Source organism: Camelus bactrianus, chromosome 35 (assembly GCF_048773025.1).
Source record: "Camelus bactrianus isolate YW-2024 breed Bactrian camel chromosome 35, ASM4877302v1, whole genome shotgun sequence".
Taxonomy (NCBI): Eukaryota; Metazoa; Chordata; class Mammalia; order Artiodactyla; family Camelidae; genus Camelus; species Camelus bactrianus.
This window is the reverse complement of record NC_133573.1, coordinates 17014315-17038344: the sequence shown is the minus strand read 5'-3', so window position 1 is coordinate 17038344 and position 24030 is coordinate 17014315. Positions and strand designations below refer to the sequence as shown.

Below are 24030 nucleotides of genomic sequence, written 5' to 3'. Positions count from 1 at the left end.
GAGAAAGCATTGATGACTTTAAAAATCAGTGGGAAAAGCTAGATTTTGGGAGGCAAACATGGACAAGGGTGAATAATTACAGTATCAACATTGTTCCCAGTCATGCTACTCCTGGTTATAAGGAGTAACCTAAATGGGGTGATTCCTCCAATCTTGCCCGAGAAAACATTCTCTTTCTAAACCGAATTGTGACTGCAATATGCTTTACCTTCTAATGCTTGATTTATTCATGTTAATAAAAAGGAAGAATAAATAAAAATGCTTTGAAACTTCGAAACACTTACCCAGTGCGAGACTGACCGACTTTATCACAAATATCCAAAATGAGGCCCCAATCCTCAGCAGTATTCATCTCACTGGTTGCTTTCTCTATATATTATAAAAAGAAATCACAGAAATGTTATTTTTTTTGTATTTTAAGAGGTAAATGATCACATTCAAATTATCAAACTGTACTGTAATCAAATATCAACAATCAGAATAACTGTCACTGTTTGCTTAATGAAATATTTAAATCCATCTTTAAAAGGCAGTAGGGCACCTTTATTACCTATCACAATTATTTTCCCCATTCACACTTCATTTGTTTGTTACTTCGCATAAAAAAATAGGCCATTGATTTTTTCCTTATAAACACGTACACATACACACACACATGCACAAACACACAAACGCACACACACACACAGAGGTCTATCCCTTTCTGCATATACAATGATTAAAATAAGGAATATTTTCCTTATCAAATAATTCTTAGCTTTACTTGCCAACAAAAGAACATGACTAAGTACAGATCTCTATCAAAATGTTTCAGGTAATCAAATTAGTTAATTATCTAGTTTTGTTGATTTTGGTTTCTAAGAAGGGGGATGGGGAAACCAAATCCAGCTTTAATTGAATATTTTTTCTTAAATAAAAACTTGACCAGTTCAAAACAACAGAGGTATGGCAGACTGAACCAAATCATCTAATTTAGCTCCCTTTCTTAATTACAATAAAGGTATTTTTTTTAAGACAAACACACAAGGATAAGGAAAACATACGAAGCAATAACACCAACAATATCTCAAAAGCGACAGGACAATATAGATACATTGCAAACTACTTAGAAAGTAGATCTAAGAAAGGTGAATCACATATTGGCAGTAAGAAAAAAAAAAAAAGAAGCTTAAAAAAAAAAGAAGCTTAAGAAAAAAAAAGCTTAAGAACCAGCCTGTTGAATTCTCAGAAAATTCAAGCACTGGTAGCAGAAAAAATGTCTGTGATTGAGAATGAAGTAGAAAAGAGGATTTCAAGGTAGCAAAAGGGGTTAATGCTGTCTGAAAGGTAGGTAGTCCCTACTTTGCTTCCTTACTCAAGGGCTCTAATAACCATCTCTCACCTTCTGAGCAAATGAGTGATGGTTTACTTTCTAGAGGTAAAGCAAATTTTTTCTAGACAAGGAGACACCAGCTACAGTTGAGACTTAGGCACCAAAAACAGGGAATTACTTCCATTTTCTAGTGCAGCATGTAAGGGGCTTGGAAGTTATCACTTCACCCTAATGAGTAAAATGCTAAATAAACAAAGTGAAAAATCAACAACTCTTCTTAGATCCGTCAGAAGTGAGGTCACAGGGCAAACTGCTGCCCTCAAAATTAGATATACAGACAGGTGGATACACAGAATCACAACTTAACAGAGCAGAAACCCAGGAACAAGTACTGGGTACAAAACTCTATACTGAAACTGACAAACTGCTGGAGGATAAGTGTGCACAAGTCTGAGTCACAACTCCAGGGATGCCTGGAGTCCTAACACTTCTGTGAGTTTTACTTCCATGGGCTCTCCCAGTTTCTCAAGAATACCACAGAAAATTTTCCCTATTTTTCCACTGGGAGGGAAACAGTAACTCTTTAAATACGCCAGAGCATTCTCTTCTTAACAAGGTCTACTCTCAAAAGAAATTATTTTACCAGCACCTAACCAACTAGGGTTTCACCAGAGATTAACTCACCTGGGGGAAGGGAAATTCCCAACTCCAGCCTGCTCTAGCCATCCAGGTGGGAGAAGGGGAATATCCAACTCTAGCCCACTCTAGCCATCTTGTCCCACCTAAGAGAGTCTGGGGGATGGACAGTGAGAAGCTCAAGAGAAATTCACACCCCAGGGTCAGAGGCTCACTGAAAGCCTGAGACCCAGTCACGGGGTTATAGATAACTTACCATCACACCACTAAAGGCTGGTGTTCCTTTTATCCAATACATCATATGCATCTCTCAGCAAGCCACACCAAAAGGCAAAGACCACAGTTGGAAGAGACAGAGCTAGCATCGGAACCAGACTCAGACGTGCCAGGGATGTTGAAATTATCAGACCAGGAATTTTAAAAACTATCATTGATATCATTGATATGCTAAGAACGCTAATGGAAAAAGTAGATAACATGCAAGAACCAAAGAACTATGTAAGCAGAGAGATGCAAATTCTAAAAAAGAATAAAAAAAAATACCAGAGATCAAAAATAGATAACAGAAATGAACGCCTCTGATGGGCTTGTCAGCAGTCTGGACACAGCTGAGGCAAGAATCTCTGAGTATGAGGATATGTTAATAGGAACTTCCAAAACTGAAAAGCAAAGAGAAAAAAATGACTGGGGAAAAAAAAATTGGAACAGATTACCCAAGAAATGTATAAGAGTTGTTACAAAGGCATAATTGGAATAGCTGAAAAGAAAAAGAGAAAAGAAAGAAATATTTGAAGCAAAAATTATTCAGAATTTCCTCAAATTAATGTTAAGACACCAAACCACAGGTCCAGGAAACTCCAAGAACACCAAGTATAATACATGTCAAAAAAAGAACAAAACCAAAAACAAAAAAATCCCAAAGCCCTCCACACCTTGGCATATGTTATTCAAACTGCAGAAGATCAAAGATAAAGGAAAAATTAAAAAGGAGCCAGCAGAAAAAAGCCCCTACCTATTCAGTAGTAAACATAACAATTACATGACATCTCAGAAACCACGAAAGCAAGAAAAGAATGAAATGAAATGGTGTCGAGGAAAAAATATAACCAACAATCTAGGATTATATATTCTGTGAAAGGAGAAATAAAGACTTCTCAAAAAAAAAAATTTGAGGATATTTGCTGCCAGTAGACTGGCCTTGCAAGAAATGTTTTTAAAAGTTCTCTAGGGAGAAGATATAGGAAATATGTATATATGTGTGTGTGGTGTGTGCAGGTGTGTGTATAAGTGAAATGAATCACAGCAAGGACACCAGGAAGAAGAGAGAAGAATTAGGAATAAGAATATTTTATGATTAGAGGTGACTGTACTACCAGGGAAGTGGTAGAATGTTATTTGAAAGTGTACTTGGACTAGTTGTAGGCGGGCAAGGGTATAGTTCAGAGGTAGAACATCTGCTTAGCATGCACGAGGTCTTGGGTTCAATCCCCAGTACCTCTAGTAAAATAAACAAACCAACCAACCTAATTAACCCCTCCCCAAAAATGTATATTATAAACTCTAGGGCAACCACTGGAAGTAGCAATATCTATATAACTGATACACTAAAAAAGAGAGAAAATGGAACCATATAAAATGTTCAATTAAACCACAAAAGGTAGGGGGAAAAGTGTAAGAAAACACAGGAACAAAGAAGGGTACAACTAGAAAACTGTAACATATGGTAGATATTAATCCAACAATATCAATAATCACTTTAAATATAAATGGTCTAAATACAGAGATTGTCAGAGTGATCAAATAATGAGATCCAATTACATGTCAACTATAAGAACTGACTTTAAAGACACATATAGATTAAAAGCAAAGGGATGGAGGAAGATATACCATGCTAACAGTAATGAAAAGGAAGTAAGAGTAGCTATACTAATTTCAGACAGAGCCAATCTTGGAGTAAGGAAAATTATCAGGGATAGAGGCATTACATAATAGTAAAGGGGTCAATTCTCCCGGAAGACAACAATTCTTAACATGTGTGCCTAACTACAAGAGTCTCAAAATAACTGACACAAAAAGTACTGGAACTGCAAAGAGAAACAGATGAATACACTGGAGATTTCAACACCTCTCTTTCAGAAATGGACAGTTCCAATAGGCAGAAAATCAGTCAGGACAGAGTTGAACTCAACAACACCATCAATGAACTGGATATAATTGGAATCTGTAGCCCACTTCATCCAAAAATAGCAGAACACATTTTTCTCAAGCTCACATGGAACATTCACCAAAACAGATCATATTCTGGGCTATAATGCACACCATAACAAATTTTAAAAACTAGAAATCAAACATGTCTGTTCACAGGCTACAGTGGAATTAAACTAGAAACTGTTAACGAGATAGATGGGAAATCCCAAAATATGTGGAGATCAAATAACACACTTCTAAGTAACACACAAATGAAGAAAAAAAAAAGGAGAAATTTTAAAATATTATGAACTGAACAAAAATGAAAGTACAACCTATCAAAATTTGTAGGAGGCATTTGATAGCAGTGCTGAATACATACTTTAGAAAATTATGGGAAATCTGAATACTTACTTTAGAAAAGATCTAAAATCACTAATATAAACTTCCCCTTAGGAAACTAGAAGAGGAACTTAAATTCAAAAAAAGTAGGATAAAAAAATTAGAATAAAAATCAATGAAATTGAAAACAGAATTAGAGAAAAATCAGTACAACCAAAAAGCTTGTTGTTTGGAAGGACCAATAAAATCGGTAGGCAGGCTAACAAAAAAAAAAGAGACAGAGAGAGAAAACACAAATCATTAATATCAGAAATGAAAGAGGGGAACTCACTACAGATTTCATGGACATAAAAAAGATATTAAATAAATACTACCACGAGTTAATAATACTGAGAGGGTCATTGGAGCCTTTAAATTATAGCCAGTCAGTCAGAAGCCCAGGTAACATCCTGAACTGTCATGTGAAGTGGGGAGTAAGGGCAGTCTTCTGGGACTAAGCCCTTCACCTGTGGAATCTGACACTATCTCTAGGTAGATAGAGAGGGTCAGAACTGGGCTAAATATATACGTGGGACATCGAGGCAGTGTTCACTGAAAATCGGAGAATTGCTTGATGGTGTTGGGAAAAAAACACATAATCATGAACAACTCTATGCCCACAAATTTTGATAACCTAGATAAAATGAACCAAGTCCTCAAAAGACACATCTACCAAAACACAAACAAGAAAAAAATGGACAATCTGAAGAGGCCTGCATCTATTAAAGCAATTGAACGAGTAATTAATAACCTTCCAGAACAGAAAGCACCAGGCACAGACAGGTTAATGGTGAGTTCCACCAAACATTTAAGGATGAAATTATACCAATTCTCTACCAGCTCATCTAGAAAACAGAAGTAGAGGGAATATTCTAAACTCGTTCTATGAGAACCCATTACTAACGCCAAAGTCATTAGCAGAAAAGAAATCTACAAATCAGTATCTCTCATGAAAACAGATGCAAAAATCCTCAACAAAATATTAGCAAGTTAAATGCAACACGGAAGAGAGCAACTAAGAAACAAGAGCCTGTGTAAGAGGAAAAATACTTCAAAAAGAAGTAACTGGGGGGGAGGCAGGGTGTAGCTCAGTGGCAGAGTGCATGCTTAGCACGCACGAGGTCCTGGGTTCAATCCCCAGTACCTCCACCAAAAAAATAAACAACTAAATAAACTTAATTACTACCTCTCCTCCAAAAAGAAGTAACTGTTGTCTTCTGAAACAAAAAGATATCAAAATAGAAGGTAACCTATATTGACAGGAGCACTGTAACTCCAAGAACAGATACGCTGACAGACAGCATAGCATCACCAAGATCCTCACTAACATTTCCATTTTTTAACCTGAGATGGTTTGGGGGTGGGAAGCCTGATCCATATCAAGATTCCTATTTGAAATAATGGGTTTTGGTGATAAGACAACAGAATTCCTGCTCCCCCATTCCCGTCCAAGCCCCAGGCGACTTGTTCAACAGGCAACACTCATTTCCCCATTCTGACTTACTACCAAGAGATGGAGGTCAGTCATAGCCAGTTCAAAAGCAGAAAATAGAAAGCAGTCAACTCTGTCCAAATTCTTTGTAGGTTTACAATACCTGATCCATATCACCCGACCCCGACCCCAGGGATACAGCAACACCTAGTAGGGCAGCAACACTGCCACTGGAGGACTAGAATAAATATCTAAAAAGACAGCAGTGGGTGAAAACCAATGGGTAGTGGTAGGCAGGGTACCTATGCCCAGGCCCCCTACCATTTTCTAAAATGGAAGTTAACAAAGGAGCTATTCATACAAACAAATTCCTTGTCGAATTAACACAAATGTCCAAAACATCTGAGACCTTGGTAAGGTGACTTATTTGCAGGAAATTACAAAATTTGGATAGATATTCAACAAAATGGAGTAAGTTTCTAGTCTATGACAGGCTCTATCTGAAGTACCAGACTCTTAAAAAATAAAATGAAACAGGTACATAGAGATCTGAATACACGACAGAAAAAGTGTCACAGAAAAAAAAAAAAATGCAAAGCCTGAAGCAAGTTGAAAAAAAGATAAAAGACCTGTGAGGAGAAAAAAGGAGTATCAGGAAAGGCTTCTTGATATATTTAGAAACTAAGAAAAGAACAGAATTTAAGTGGATACAGTAAAGTTATGAAAACTGAAGAGAAGTATAAAGAAGAATGTACACTGCCTGAAATAGAGACTACTTTATGAAAGGCAGGAAGTACTCTAAGGCATAAAATACAAAATGAGGTATCTGTATTCATTCAAGAAACATCAGAGAGCCAAGAAAATTCTGAGCAGGGAAATAATCTGATCAGAGCTTGACTTTTAGAAAAAAAAATGAATCTATTGCCAATACGTAAAAATGGTTTCAAAGAGGGAAAAGAAGAAAACATAATGAGAAACTCAACATTAGTCTGGAAACTAAATAGGTTACTTTAAAAAATAATTTTGAAATGCTGTTTAATTTGTTCTCACTGGCCAGGAGGATAACTGAGTCCAATTTACCTGTTGAAGCTTCCATAATTGTAAATCCCTTGAAAATAACAATTTCTACTTTGGGTAATTCTTTCAATATTCATGCTCGCAGCCTAAATGTTCAATAAATACTAAGTCTAATTACGTAACTGCACTATGAATCCATAAATGTCATAGAAACACAGACTTTGACTAGCATCTACTTCAGCAGTTTTCAAACTTCACTTTTCAATGCAGAAGCCCCCTACAGTGTAACTCTGATGCTAACTACCCAGAGTCAGCCCAGACTTCGCAAGCTTCACCTCACTTAAGACACAAGAAACAAGCTCTGGGGTTCCCAAGCCACATGCACTTCTCACCAACTGACTACAAATTCAGAGGTTTCCAGTAGCCCTTCAGGCTCAATAATTCACTATAACAACTCACAGAACTCAGGAAATCTCTTATTATTATAATTTTATTATAAAAGATACAAATGTCAACCAGCCAATGAAGAGATATGCACAGGACTAGGCCTGGGAGGCTCTCAAAGGTGAAGCGTCTGTGCCCTCAGGACTCATCCTCCTGGCACAACAATTGTGTATCACCAACCAGGAAGCTCAACGGAGGTTTGCTATCCGGAGTTTTTACTGGGGTTTCATCAAGAAGGCATGAATGACTGAATGACTGGCCACCTCCTGGAACTCAATTTCCAGGCCTCTTCCCCCTTTCTGGAGGTTTAGTTGACATCACGTGACTCAAAGCCCCAACCATCTACAACCAAGGCTAGTCTTTCTTGAGTGACCAGCCCCTAAGCTGAGTCATCTCACTAGTGTAAACCAAGGTATTGTCCCAGGAGCCCACTATGAATAAGAAAGATACTTCTATCACTCAAGAAATTCCAAGTATTTAGAGGTTCCCTTCCAAAAAACAGAGACAAAGACTTGTAGAATTCTTTACTATTCAATAATCTTTCTTTTTATAAGAAAAACTTTTCTTAAAAGAAATCCAACACACAAAGCAAGTCCTAGTGGAACTGCTCTAATTGAGGAATCCCAGATCCCTGCCTCATACATCCCTCAATCCCTTTGAAGCCCAAGAAGTCCTGCTAAACAATATCCTCCAGTCTAATATTTACAGTCCATGGATTCGGGGTCTACAGGTCAAAAGTAGGAAAAAAGAATCCAGAAAGTTCCGAACACAAAACTTGAATCTGCTGTGCATGGGCAACCATTCACATAATATTTACATAGCATTTACATTTTATTAGGTTTTACAGGTAATCTAGAGATGATTTAAAGCATATGGGGAGCTATGCATAGGTTATATGAAAACACGATGCCATTTTCTGTCAGGGACTTGAACACCTGCAGTTTTGGTGTCCATGGGGGGCTTGGAACCAATCCCCTGCAGATATTAGGGATGCCTGTACTTCATCTTAGAAAAAGAAAGCAAGTATCACTTTGATCCGGTAGTGGATTTAAATATTTAATTCATCATCCTCACTGACTGGTAGCCAAGCAGACTTTTTTAAAAGCTTAGAGCATTTTTTAAAAAGAACACACTTAAATCTTAAAACCTATCACTTTATTTAAAAATAAATATCTAAGCTTATTAAAACTTAACTTACTAAAAAGTTAATAGTTAACTAGAAATGACAGGCTTATGTCTGATCAAATATAAATTGCCTATTATCATAACTAAAGATGATGTCAATAAAGGCATACCCAGCAGTGTTTGGTTATAGTCATCAGCAGATACTTATGCTAAACACTGTCCTATGCATAAACAGGATCAGTATCTGACACAAACTTACGTACACAGATCAGAAATGCATCCCATTTAAAATTGTTCACGTTATTTACTGATGATATCTCACAATCAAGAATGGTAGCACAGTGCCTCTCAGTTACAACAAATATTTCTAAAATCAGAAAAATATAAACTACCAGGAGCAGTTCAACATGGCTTTGTGAATAGCAAATGAAATCAAAACTATTTATTTTCTAAGACAAAAACATTGTTTGCAGGAAAGGAAAAAGTGACAAGCAAAAATAACACAGACTTGCTTCTAAAGAATTCAAAGCTTCATAATGATCTCATTTTATCCCCAGATTATCTTTACCCTTATACTCAAAAAGAAGAGGCTGAGAAATCTGCCTATAAGTACCCAGAAAAATCCCACACTAAGCCTTACTTGAATTTCAATGGTCTTCTCAATGGATTGAAGAACTTTTTTTCTCATAAATAGCTACTGTTGATTTTCTCAAAATTTATGACTGCCAAAGATTTGGGGAGGTGAGAAATGCTAACAGGATGACTGTCCATCATGTTCAGGCTGCAGGAAAAAGCTTGTCATTCAATCAGCTTGGACATATAACAGTGCATCAAAAGTGGCCATTGGAGAAAGCAAGTCCTAAAGAAATTACCCTTTTTTGGAGATTTCAGAATCAATTTTTCAGAAATGTTTCATCAAATATCCCAGTCTCTCCTGACCATTGGAAATTATATAGAAAGAGCAATCTGAAGCTCTTCTACCCAGAAAAGGACGTCAGCATCAAAGGAACAGCATGAAAGGATCTCAGAAAAGAGCACAAAATAGAAATGAAAACCTAGAACCATTAGAAAGATGAGCTTACGGGAGAAGCAAAATAGGAACAGAAGAAACAATGAGTACAATTTCTTAACCCAGTGGGTATCAGACCTTTAACAGATCTGTATTCTGGATTTTCACATTTTTCTCCTTAGTATGTTTTCACAGTAGCTGATTCCATCCCTTAGAACCTGAGCAGTCTCCAAAGGCTCCACACCTAACCCTAACCGTATCCTAAGAGGAGGTAAGATGTGTCCATCGTATACTATATGACAGGTACTGGGCTAAGTGCTTTACCTGCATCATCTCCTTAAAACAACCTTAATGCAGACCAATGAAGAGAAATGTCAGGTCAGAGGATCCACACCTGAAAAAGCAGTGGTATAAAACCAACAAGGAAATACACCTCAAGGAAAAGAGTGGGAGGTGAGGCAGAGAGGCAAAAAGGAGCCAAATGCTGAAAGGTCTTAGATGCCAGGCTGAAACGTTCCAATTCTGGTGAAAAGCTGTAGAGTCACTGAAACACTTTAATCAGAGGAGTCGTATGATTACATTCACATTGTAGAAATATCACTGCCACCTGGAAAATGAGTGGTGACAGACTGGAGGCAGGGTTAACAGTTTGAGGCTACTGAGAGAAGGGGCAGTGAGAAGAGAAAGGATGGGAGCTGAGTGGAGGGACAGATGACATCTCTAAAGGAGATGATGATGACTGGAGTAAGACAGCAGCACGGAGGTACGGAGAAGTGACGGGATGCTGGATGTGTTTTTAAGTAGAGCCAAAAGATCTTGCTGACAGTATGAATGTGGAGTGCAAAGGAAAAAGAAAACTCAGTGATGACTCTAAACACTAGGGATGAGTGACAGTAACTATCACTGGTGCCATCTATTCAAACAGGCAAGGATGAAGGAATGAATAGGTTTGGGGAAGAAACCAAAAACAATTATTATATCTACATCCCATATTAAAGATAAGGAAACTGAGGCACAGAGTATCTAAGCAACTAACCCAAAGTCACACTGCTGATAAGCAGCAAACCTGGGGACTGAATTCAGGGAATGTAGCTCCAGAGTCTGAATTCTTAACACTAAGCTAAAGTGCCTCCTAAGGCTCCAAGGAGAAGAAAAAGACAAACAAAAAAAAAAAAGAAAGAAAAAAAGGTCTAGAACCAAGCCTGGGGCTCAGTTCAACATTCCAAAGTCACAAAAAGAAGAAGCCAGAAAGACTAAAAAAAGAGCTAAGCAGAAAACTAGAAAAAGTTTGGTATCCTGGAAACCAAATGAATAAAGTACATCAAAGAGGAATGTAAGAGATCAACAAAGAAATGGACTAGGAATTGACCAATGGATTTGGCAAGATGGAAGTCACCAGGGACTTTGAAATAAAAACTTGATGGAATGAGTTATCTTTATAATTCAAGAGTTGAACTTAGCAAGACATATAATGTCCAAAATGAGACCCATATATTCAGTAAATGTTTACTGAATGTTTATTAGTGCTGGTCTACACGTTAGGGTTACAGTGGTGAACAAAACAAACAAAAATCCCTGTCCTTCTGGAGCTCACATTCTAATTACACATTTAGGAATTTCTTCACCAGTATTTTACCTCTTTATGTGAAATGTTCTGTTGCATAAATCAGCCAGTGAATTTCTGATTCACCTTTTTGAGTTTTTTTTTTTTTAATTGGGTTATAGTCAGTTAACAATGTTGTGTCAATTTCCGGTGTAGAGAACAATTTTTCAGTCATACATGAATATACATTCATTTTCATATTCTTATTCACTGTGAGCTACCACAAGATCTTGTATATATTTCCCTGTGCTATATAGTATAAACTTGTTTATCTATTCTATATATACATGTCAGTATCTACAAATCTCGAACTCCCAGTCTGTCCCTTCCTACTCCCCTCCCCCATTGGAACCACAAGTTTGTATTCTATGTCTATGAGTCTGTTTCTGTTTTATATTTAAGTTCATTTGTCTCTTTTTTTTTTAAGATTCCACATATGAATGATCTCATATGGTATTTTTCTTCTTTCTGGCTTATTTCACTTAGAATGACATTCTCCAGGGACATCCATGTTGCTACAATTGGCATTGTATTGTGTTTTTTACGGCTGAATAATATTCCATTGTATAAATATATCACAACTTCTTTATCCAGTCATCTGTTGATGGACATTTAGGCTGTTTCCATGTCTTGGCTATTGTAAATAGTGCGGCTATGAACATTGGGGTACTGGTGTCTTTTTGAATTAGGGTTCCTTCTGGATATAGTGGGATTACTGGGTCATTTGGTAAGTCTATTCCTAGTCTTTTGAGGAATCTCCTTACTGTTTTCCACAATAGCTGCACCAAACTGCATTCCCACCAGCAGTGTAGGAGTGTTCCCTTTTCTCCACAGCCTTTTCAGCATTTATCATTTGTGGACTTTTGAATGATGGCCATTCTGACTGGTGTGAGGTGATACCTCATTGTAGTTTTGATCTGCATTTCTTTGATAATTGAGTTAGTAGTTTATTGATGAATAAAGCTAAAGGCAATTAATTTTAAAGAAGTACAAATATATGCTAATGTTAAATGATAAATGTATCAAGTGAATTGGTGGCAGTGCTTTAATATCACTGACATACTGATAGACTGATAGACAAAGTGAGAAGAAATATTGGTAAATGTATTCTACATACTATATTCTATATGCTATACTAGTAGAAAATTTTAAATGAAAGTCTGTTGGACTCTGTCCAAGGATTATTTACTGGGAGTCTCTCTGGCAGATCTTCTTAGATAACCTTTCATGATATTTTGATACATGGATCATGAGGAGAGAATTGATTCAAACACTAAAACCTGACTAATTTTAAAAAGTAAGCTTTTCTGTACCAAAACAATGTTCAAGAAAGCTTACTGTCAAGCAGGCTTAATTGACACATTCTCAGATCAACAAACTTGTATTAAGTACCTACTCTGTAGCAATCAATAAGAAGAATTAAGGAGCATAATACAGGATAGAACTATCTTTAATGCTAAATACTCTGGAAAGGACAAGTGTTACAGGACTTCAGAAAAGGATGGAGATTACAGTGGGCTAGAGCAGTGTTTCTTAATTGGAAGCTGTTTTGTACCCCCAGCGTACACTGGGTTATGTCTGGAAATGTTTAAATCATAACTGGTGTTTGGGTGGGGAGAAGTCAGGGATGAAACACTCTACATTGCAGAGGACAGATCCCACAACAAAGACATTTATCTGGTCCAAACTGTCGTCATGTCGCTAATGGGAACTCCTAGGTTAGGGTAATCAGGAAATGATTCAGGTATGAGTTGGATTCTGAGTTGCCCTTTTAATCATGTGGACATGTAGAAAGGTAGAAGAAATAATACAAGCAAAACTATAAAAAAAAGGAGCCTGCATTTGAACTGGGTGGCGTAGGTACTGGGAAAGGGTTTGACATTAAGAAATTTATCTGAATCCAATGGAAATGTAGGTTCAAAAGGCAGTAGGATATAAAGGTGACTGGGTAGTTGGAAGCTAAATTCTACACGACCATGAAAACTAGATCAAGGTGCTGGAAACAGAAGCAGCAGGTATTAAGAAACTGTTTTATTTTGAGCATTTGCCCCGGAAATTAATGCAGTAAGTTATAAAACTGCTTCAGATCAACCATGTTTTATTCATCACTCTACCTCTTAAGTCGCTGAGCGGTGTCCTGTAAATAGAGCACTAAATGCTTATTAAATAAAATGTAACTTTCCAATTATTTATTTATTATTACTGGTGATCTCTAAAGTTCCATCCATGGCTAAGATTCAGGACGTTCATTTAAACCAGAACAACAACAAAAATCTATCATTTAGTTGGTGCCTACTATATAGAGACACTGTAGGCAGCCCTCTACACATATTATTTCATTGAACAAACAGAATGTGATTTTCCTCTCTTTAAAGATGAGGGACATTGGCACTCAAAGAGCTTAAGAAACTTGTCCACGATTTCACTCTGAGCCAGGCAGTGGCAGATAGGATTGAACACTTTTCTGGTCTTAATTTAACTCAAACCTTCAAGCTTCAGTAGCATGCTGGAAGTTAGAGTTAAAAAGCAAAATTCAACACCCACTTTTCATAATCAAAACATACAAAGACATAAAAAGCAATTCCATAAGGTTGTCAGTATTCTTTACGACAGCAATGGCCCTTGATATTCAACTCGCTTTCATTCCACACTTGGTGTGCCAAGGTAGTCCCTCGGTGCCTTCAAATTACCCCAAAATTCTCTCCCTGAAAACTCAAACTCCTGTAATTACTGCCGCAGACCAGAAAATAAATAAACACAAAGCTAACCTGTTGAATTTGTATGATCAGTACCTAAAACCAATGATTCAGAGAAAAAAAAAAACATTTCAAGTTCAGAACAAATCGGCATTTCAGACTCAAGGTCCATTTCACACTTCTTAAAGTACTGAGACCCAGTCCAAGGAAGGCAGCCCCGTGGCTCAGGTCCGCAACTAGGTTTCAGTTGTTGCCAAGTATTCCATTTTTCATCTCTCCCAACATCTGAGAGTCTACCCTTCACCAGAAGCTCTTTCCTCCCTTCAACGGTTATAAACCGGATTTTACAATCCTCTCAGGAGGCTAAACTAAAACATTCTCCTAGTTCCAAACGTTTGACGTCTGTCCTGGGGAAGACTTTATTATAGGGCTTATCAACCTACGCTAGCTGATACCCCCCAGCTCTCAGCTCTTCTCCCAGAAGGAAGCCCTGTCCCGGCACCAGACGCTACACCAGCTGTTCCTCCGCGGCCTGCTCCATCAAGCTTTTGAGCAGTTCTTTCAGAACCCACAGCCCCAGCTCAAGGCCCCTTTCGCAGGCTCTCTCAGTCCCATTTCTTCCCAAGAGGATGCGCCAAGCTCCCAAACCTCCTCCGAACTCTGACAGAAAGAGCCTCAGGAAAAGGGGAAGAACTCGGCCCGGCCCGGGGGTCCAGAACGTACGCGGAGAGCGGGCAGAGGGGGCTCGCAGTCCGGCGAGGGGTGGACAGGGAGCGGCAGAAGCACCTACCAACATCCTGATCGAAGGGATTGGTGGCAAAGAGAGGCATCTCCACTGCGTGCAGAGGTGTCCGCAGGGACTCCCCCTCGACACCACGGGAGTCCGGGTGCGACTCAGGAAGGAAGACTCCTCAGGCCAAAACAGCGACCGACACGGACTCCACAGGGTCTACGACAGCTCCTCCACTAGCCGACCCTCGACAACCAGGGCAGCGGCGGCGGCGGCGGCGGCGGCGGCAACAGCAAAGGAGCCGAGAAGGCCCCCGGCGTGGAGCCTGTCGGGAATCTGGGCGCCCACGGCGCTGCCTGTCCAGAACCTACCCGGAACCTGCCCCGCGAAAACAGGACCAACCCAAGGGCCCCCCCAATCAAGCACGTCCTTTTTATTAGCCGCACAGGAGAGTGGCAGTCATGCCTGAGTTTTCTGCTTTGGCCTTCGCCATGAGCCTCCGGAGGACGGGGTCCTCCAGGCGCGCCGAAGCCGACTAGCGAGCCCAGGCGTGAATCAGACTGAGCAAAAAGAAAAGGGTCGCGTCTGGGTGGAGGGAGACCCTCTTTTCCCCTCACGCTGTCGGTTGTCTTAACTTTGTGGTCCCTATGGAGGGGAGATGCAAATTCCTTCTCTCGGGGTGGGGGGCGCAGCTAAGTAAAAAGGCTATGAGTTCAATTTGCTGTCTGCGGTGACAAGAAACCTGCTTGGGTGAAGTCAAGTGATCGGGACGGATTGGCCCGAATCCCTAGGAGGGGAGTGTCAGGGCGCGCAGCTCCCTCGGAGAGGCTGGAAGGCTGGCACCTTGCCCAGAGTCCCGATCGCCCGGCTTCAGAAACTGTCGAAAGCACTTCTAGTTGGGTGGTGGCACCTCCTGACTAACTATGCAGCCACTAAGCAGTTATGGGAATTGGAAAATCAGTTGCACAATCCAAGAAGGTCTACAATAACCCCGCAAAGCGGAGCCAAAAAAGAAAACTGAAAAATGGAGCTTCCGATTGATTCGTGACTAATAATAACTTTAAATATTTAGTAACTTTATTTGTGAGTTTATTTAACAAAATATTGTCTATATCATGTAGAAATTTTAAGAAGCATCTGCTAGAAATTTTGCGTTCCACTTGGAACAGACTTAGAGCATCTTGCACGTAAATTGAAATTATGTTAATTTACCAAAATTGAAACACTTCCAAACGTGGCTTGTGAACGTTTACAACATGTCAACAACGGGATTAGCATTGTAGTGTAGGAAGAATGCTTACAAAAATCTCTGCCTTGTGAGTAACAAGGCAGCTGTATGTGCAAGCCAGGAAGAGTCCTTCCCAGAACCTGATGCTGGCACCCTGATCTCAGATTTTCTGCCTCCAAAACTGTAAAAATAGAAATAAAATAAAATAAAATAATAATAATAATAATTCCTACTGTTTAAGCCACTAAGTCTATGATATTTTCTTACGGCAGCCGAGCTAACACCATTCTTCACACCCCTGCTGGAATGATTTTTCTAAAACACAAATCTGATTATGTTATTCCTGTAAAATTCTCATATGGTTCTTCAGTCATTCAATAAATAATTATTAACTCCTTATTTGTGCCAAGTACTAATCTAGATGCTGGAAATATCAGAGAGATAAAAGCTCCATGTGAGATAGGGTTTTAAGGAGTATAGCCTATGGGGAATACAGTCTTGAAATAAATAATTAAATCCGAATTCTTTAGTGTTACATCCTCACTGAACTGGCCCCTGAGAACTTCATTTTTTTCAGTGTTTTTTTTTTTCAGACTCTCTCCTTTAATCCTTCCACTGGGCCCATACTTTCCATGTCTTCAAACAAGACTTTCCTGCTCTGATTCTATACCTTCTCTAAACAAACCTCCACTCAGATTTCACTTCCCCAAAGCCCGTTCTAACTCAGCACCTGAGCTGTAATAGGTATGCCATAAATATTTGTTAATTAGTTGATTATTGGCCATTTCTATCACAGCACTTAATGATATTATATTTGCTCCAGGTGTCTTTTACGACATTAAAAACCACCCCAAACTTAGTGACTTAGGGCAACAAAAATCATTTATTTTGCTTGCAAATCAAAATTTTGTTCAGAGCTCTGCAGACACAGCTTATCTCTCTTCCACATGGTGTCAGCAGGGGTGACTCAAAGGCTGGGATGACTCTACACCTGGGGCTGCAATCATCTGAAGGTGTGCACCCTGCTGTGTCTGGGAATTGATGCTGGCAGTTGGCTGGGCCATTGGGGCTGTTGGCCAGAATATCTATGTGGGACTTCCTGTGTGTCAGCATATTGGACTGAGCATTGCAAGGGGTGGGAAGAGGAGACTGCCAGTTTCTTAAGACCTGAGCTAGGAAGAGGACACAGGAGCATTTCAGTCATATTCTACTGGATAAGCAGTTGCAGCCTCTATAGTCAAGGGGAAAGGAAATAAAATCCGTCTCTCAATGGAAGGAGTATTAAAGAATTTGGGGGCCATATTTGAAAGCTGCCATACTACTGTAACTTTTTACTTGTCGGTGACTCACATATCTCTATACTTCCAGGCTTTCCACAGTAAGGGTTCCACAAGTATTTGTTAAATATAGTAAACATGTCATTAAATTGGCACACTTCCATTACCAGTCACGAGGGAGTAACAGAATCTGGACTTCCCTTTTCACCATAACCCAATAGGACATGGGGGAAAATACATGAGACAGTTGATTTCAGATCTGAAACAACAGACTGTGGCCCAAGGAGAAAGGAAACAAGCAGTGAACCCTATGACGGCCACAGCTTTCTGTCAGGGTCAGTTTCTGGACTGTGCCTCAGGGAGGGAAAACCCAAACAGAACCAAATGGGATCGTGAATGACATTTCAGAATGATGAAGGGGTAAATTCACTGAAAATACATAATAATTGCAAATGTGTATTAACCTAATGACAGAACTTGAAGAAAAAAAAGGAAGCAAGACTTACAGAGGAGAAATAGATACATCTGTAGTTTTCCTGTTCGTTTTGTTTGTTCATTTTTTATTGAGTACATCCATAGTTTTGTTAGCTATTTTAATATTCCTCTCTCAGGTAAAGATAAAGCAAATAGAAAATCAGTAATTACATAGAAGACTCAAAGTACATTCTCAACCAACTTGACCAAGTTGACATTTATGATGGCCCACCCAAACACTGAAAGATAAACATCCTTGCCAGGTAGATACAGAACAGTAACAAAGATATGCTGGCTTTATAATGACTCAAAATAATTTAAAGGATAAGATTAAATAGATTTGGTTCCTTGATGAAAACAGAATTAACTCAGAAAGATAACAAAGGTATCTGAAAATGTTCAACTTATGTACAGATGAAACAATACAGTTCTAAATAACCTCTGTGTCAAAGAAAAATCAGAAAATATTTTGAACTGGATGAAAGTGAAACCAACCAATCAAAATTTGTGAGATGCAATTAAAGTGATGCTTAGAGGAATACTTGAAGCATTAGATATTAGAAAGATCTAAACTCAATGAAGGGGGAAGGTATAGCTCAACTGGCAGAGTGCATGCTTAGTATTCCCCAGTACTTCCTCCAAAAGTAAAGAAATAAATAAACCTAATTACCTCCCTCCTCCTCAAAAAAACCTAAGTAAATAAATCACCCTTCATAATATTTTTAAATGAATAAAAATAAAGTAAAATAAAATCTATGAGCTAAGCTGCAAACTTAAGAAAGAAAAAAAATTCAAATAAGTAGAAAGGGGAAATAATAAAGATAAAACCAAAAACCAATGAAATAAAACACAAACAATAGAGAAAATCAATAAAACCAAAATTCAATCTTTTTTAAATCAATAAAATTGGCAAAATTCTACTTAGATCAAAAAATAAAGAGGGAACACACAAATTATCAGTATGAGGAATTAAAGCAGCAGCATGACTATAGATTCTGTAATTAAAACATTATGGAAATTCAATAATATTAAATTAAAACATTCATAAAGGAATTTTCTGTTAAAAAACTTTACACCAATGAATATGACAACATAGGTGAAATGGAAAAAAAAATGCTGGAAATAAAAGTTATCACAACTGGGTTAGGAAGAAACAGAAATTAAATTCTTAAAAGACACTGCACAAAAATCTCTAGGCCCATGAATTTAATAGTGAATTCTATCAAAATTGAAGTTTGTGATGTCAGCACTTATCAAATTGCACATTTTAAGTATGTATGGACTATTACATGTCAATTATACCTCAATAAAGCTGTTTAAAAATCACTAGAAAGAATATCCTTTGCAACAATTTATAGTTTTGAGGAAACATTTTAGACAATTACTTAAAAATGGAAAAAAGATAAAAATGTTTGAAAACCACAGCGTCAGCCCATTCCCAGCAAGATTGCCCCACTTCCCCAACCTTTCCTAATAGATAATTCTAAAAGAACTGCTTCTTTTGACTAACAAGTTTAACTTTTTTTTTTTTTAGCAGGTTAGACCCATTCTCAAAATGCAAGGGTCTATAAATAGACTTTTCACAACAAAGGATAGTCTTATAAGAAATATAAACTCCCTTGATTCTTTATAGCTCAACTCCTGACTTCCACCTTTGCCTCTTTTCCTACTATAAAGATTATATATTTCCTTTAACCTAATAACTGTGAAAGGCTGGGTAACTGAATTAGCACCACTCTGTCACCAGCTGGTCATGATTTATGGCAATTCCGCTGACTCCGTTTGCAGCTGGTGTATCATGAAGGATCTTTTGGAAAATGAAGACCTCACTGAGGAATCTGCTCCTCACCAAGGAATCAAAGACTTTTCAGGGGCTTTCCTGCGTGTTAAAATAAGCCACAGAATTTCAAAACAGATGACTCCAATCATGAAGGTATCTCATGGTTTCTAGGCACAGTGAGAAATGTATCTGCTCACTAAAGGAAATTGACAACAAGAAAAAAGGCAGCTTCATTTTAAAATTCCCTGGCTATATCTTTGCCTATGTAGCAAATAGTCCCCCAAAGGAACATTTAAAATGCTACTTTTTTTTACTATAACTCAATAAAATAAAATTTAAAAACTAACTAAATAAAATAAAATGCTACTTTTTAAATTCTGTTTAGTCTAACATAATTAATGTTTGTAATAGCATGTTGTATGTTTGATTTCATTTTCCTGATCAATTTTGTAAGATATGAAATGGTTCTTCTGGAATGAAGTTCTTACTTGTAATAATGCACCAAGAGAACAGAAAGATTTTACTTACAAAGATTTGACTTTCAACTGTCTGTCTAGAACCAAATTTGTATGATTGATGCTGTTTTAGAGGAGGTTCTTGTAAGCTCTAGGTAACGACATCACTGTGCCTCAATTTTCACACCAATAAAAAATTAAATTAATTCCAACATTCCTTCCAAAACACAGTGCTCAATTTATCATTTTCTAGATCAACACTTCTGTATGTTTGGAGGTTTCTCACTGTTAACTATTTGGTTCTCATTCTCTTTTTTGTATTTGCTTTTAATTGTACGTCCATTACTCACTTTTGCTACATTGCACAAATAACTCTCCTCCTGAATCCATCAGCTTCATCTCTGCCTGATATTCATTCCTATTGTGGTACCTGCAAATAGAAAAACTGGTTAAATTTTTAAGGTTTTTTCCTTTTAAATTAATGACATCGCTTCCCATTAAAGATTTTATTGCTTTATCCTACTAAAATAACCAAACCAAGCCTAATCAAGTCTTATCACTACATGCTAAAAATAAGCATGACAAATCATTAACATCACTAACACAAATCACTAACCCTATTTAATTGCTAGATTTGTTATAAAGCCATGATAATCAGGATGGTATGGTAACTGGTATAAAGATGGACAAATAGATCAATGGAACAAAACAGACATTTCAGATACATATCCATACATATATAGACAACTGATTTTTGACAAAGGTAAATAAATAATTCGGAGGAGAAAAGATAGGCTTTCAACAAATGGTGCTGGAACACTTGGATATCTATAGGCAAAAATATGAACTTTAATCTCTGTCTCACACATATAAAAAATGAACTCAAAATGGATTATTGACCTAAATGTAGAACTTTAAACTATTAATCTTCCACAAGAAAAATGGACAAAATCTTGTGTGACCTTGGGTTAGGCAAAGATCCTTAGATATGACACCAAAACCGCAATCTCTCAAAGAAAAAAACTGGGAAAGAGAACTTCATCAAAATTAAGACCTTCTGCTTTCTGAAAAATGCCATTAAGGAAAAAAAGCAACTCACAAACTGGGGAGGAAAATTGCCAATCACGTATCTGATAAAGGACTTGTATCCATAATATATAAAGTGCTCTCAAAACTTAATAAGGGGGGCAGGGTGCATGTAACTCAGCAGTAGAGTGTGTGCTTAGCATGTATGAGGTCCTGGGTTCAATCCCCAGTACATATGTTAAAATAAATAAATAAACCTAACTACCCCCTCCATTTTTTTAAATTAAAAAAACTTAATAAGAACAAAATCACACCACTAAGGAAATGGGCAATTGGTTTGAACAGTCTCTAAAGCAAAGAAAATATGCAATTGACAAGTAGGCACACAAAAAGCAGCTCAGCATCAGTCATTAAGAGAAATGAAAATTAAAACCACAGTGAGATAGCACAACACATTGATTAGAATACATAAAATTTCAAAGACTGACCATACCAAGTGTTGGCCAGGAGGCAAAGCAACTGAAACTCTCCTACAGTGCTGGTGGGCGTTTAAATGGTACAACTCCTTTGGAAAACACTTGGGCAGTTTTTTTTAAATGTTAGACATCTACCAACCATGTGACCCAGTCATTTCACCCCTAAGAATTTACCTAAGAAAAATGAGAGCATAGCTCCATGTAAAGACTTGTCAACAAATGTTCATTGATGCTTTATTTGCAACTGGGAAAAACACAATGTGTAAATACAAGGTGATAAACAAATTATGTGGTGAGTAGATAAACAAATGGTGGAATATCCACACAATAGAGTATTTCTCAGCAATCAAAGAAAGTGAATTATTGATACACAGCACAACACGGTTGGATCTCCAACTCAGGACCAGCTACATAATTTGTGGAACACAAAGCAAAATGAAAATATGGGTTCTCTTGTTCATATATTATTAAGAATTTCAAAAGAGTGATAGCAAGTGACATTAAACCAAGTGCCAGGCCCTTTTAAGCACAGGATCCCATGGGACTGCACCATGAAGCTGGACCTGCTCAAAATATTATCCTGAGTGAAATAAGCCAGACAAAAGGAGTACAAAATGTATGATTTCATTTATATAAAATTATTGAAAACCCATAATCTATAGTGATGGAAAGCTGATCTGTGGTTGCTTGGGGACAATGATGGGTGGACGGGGTGAGCACAGAGAAGCTCTTTGGGATAATGTATATTTCACTATCTTGATTGTGGTGAAGGCTTCACAGATGATACAGATGTCAAAGCTTATTAAATTGTATACTTTAAATACATGCACATTACTGTATGTCAATTACACCTCAAGACAGCTATTAAAATTGCAAAGCATTAATTGGTCTTTGAGAAGGATTTTTTATTAAATATAGTTCATGATCTCTGATGTGCAATTCTCCCCCCACTGACAAAATGCACACAAGAGTGAGTTAAGTAAAAGCCAAGACAATACATAATTAAATGCTAAAATGAGTGACACATTATCAGTACAAAGGAGCTGGGGAAAAAGGAGGATCCAATATGAGTTGAAGGGATCAGGAAAAGCCACTTGAAAGAACTGGTATTCAGTGTAGACTTGAAGAGTGAATGAAGGAAACAAGAAAGAAGGAAAAATATCAGTTTGGGTAGAGCGAAAAGAATGGAGGTTTGGATTCACAGTTATCCAGATCAGTTAAAAAAAATTTTTTTTATTGAAGTATAGTTGATTTACAATGTTGTGTTAGTTTCTGGTATATAGCATAGTGATTTAGTTATACATATATATGTTCTTTTTCATTTTAGGTTATTACAAGCTATTGAATATAGTTCCCTGTGCTCTACAGTAGGACTTAATTGTTCATCTATCCTGTGTATAGTAGTTTGTATCTACTAATCCCAAATGCCCAATTTACCTCCCCCACCCCACTTTCCCCTTTGGCAAACACAAGTTTTTCTATGCCTGTGAGTCAGATCAGCTTATGGACAGTGAATAGTCCTGCTTGGTTAGATCATACAATTTTGCGGGCAGTTACTTAATAAGAGATAACATTCAATTGGCTTCCCTAGGTTCAGGTTATTATCCTAGAGAGCTCTGAAGGAAAGCTTAGTAATTTTTATCCTAAAGACAAGGACTAATCTGTAGACTGATAAAAGATGTTTGGAGAAGTTGAACAAAGTTATCCATAAAGTGCTATTCCAAACCTTCTTTGCTTTCAGGACACCTAATTAAGTTCCTACTTTCAACTTCCTTTTTTCTGCCTCACAGTATCTCCATCTCCATTTCCTTTATTCATGTCTGAGAAGTAAGTGTCTTTTCTTTATTTGAAACCAAATTCTTCCATTGATCTTCTTAATTGATCGCTCACCCAAAAACTTTTTTTTTTTAACTCTGCTGTGTCTTGAACTGTCTCCTTATTCACTCCCCTTTCCATGCTGAAATGCTGAAGCTGACCACCAATCTGGCCTCTGGTCCTTCTTTCCTAGGCTACAACTGATCTCACTTTCTGCATCTTTTTGTGCCAATCTATTCAATACACAGCTGCCAAATTCACCTTTGGGGGAGAAAAATTTTTTTAATAGGATTTTCCTTCTCTCAAGTTCAGAAATTCACTACTGTCTTTAGATACAGGCTGGTTCTCAGCACATTTCTATTCTCTTTCTCCTGATACTTTTAACACTTAACTGCAAGATTCACTTTTCCTCAAACTTCTTTGTTTTCCTGCCCCCAGGTTGACAGTGAGCCCTCTCAGCCTGAAATAGCCTCTTGTCATCTGTCTATTGGAATCACTCATTCTTTAAGCATTCAAAAGTGATTTCTTGCATGAAGCCTTTTTGGAGCCCCCAAACAAGTTATTCCCATAATGCTTTGTGATTCACTTTTCAAATTTCTTTTACTCGGCAGCTGATGATGGAATGTGGGCTTTGGTGTCAGACAGAACTTCAAAAATCTCTATTTCTTAGCTTATGACCTTGGGCAATTTTCTTAATCAATCCAGACTTCAATTACCTTGTTTGAGAATGGAGATAATAATACCTACTTGTAAAGATTGTTGCGTGGATTAAATCAGTGGAATTGCCTAGCATATGAAAGGTGACATGATTCAAACACTATCTTAGAATACATTTATCTGAAGGATTTTTTCATCCATTAAAAAGCACTTTTTAGTAGTGCTTTTATGAGGACAATCCCCACTGTTCATTCATTTTGGTACCACCTA

At 37.7% G+C, this 24030-nt stretch overlaps 1 protein-coding gene across 2 annotated transcripts in view; it reads right to left on the bottom strand.

The window, feature by feature from the left end:
• The window catches only part of STAM (signal transducing adaptor molecule), a 69610-nt gene extending 54703 nt beyond the window's left edge, over positions 1–14907 (bottom strand). The window contains exons 1-2 of one of the 2 annotated variants that reach the window (XR_012504272.1): positions 14633–14907; positions 285–369 (exon numbers count right to left, since the gene is read on the bottom strand). Coding sequence is in view for 1 of the 2 variants with exons in the window: in XM_074358334.1 (XP_074214435.1) it covers positions 285–369; positions 14633–14672 (125 nt within the window). In the remaining variant the exon portion in view is untranslated. The remainder of the gene's footprint in view (positions 1–284; positions 370–14632) is intronic. The other variant, XM_074358334.1, reaches the window with a different exon arrangement.
• Positions 14908–24030: the final 9123 nt, after the last annotated feature.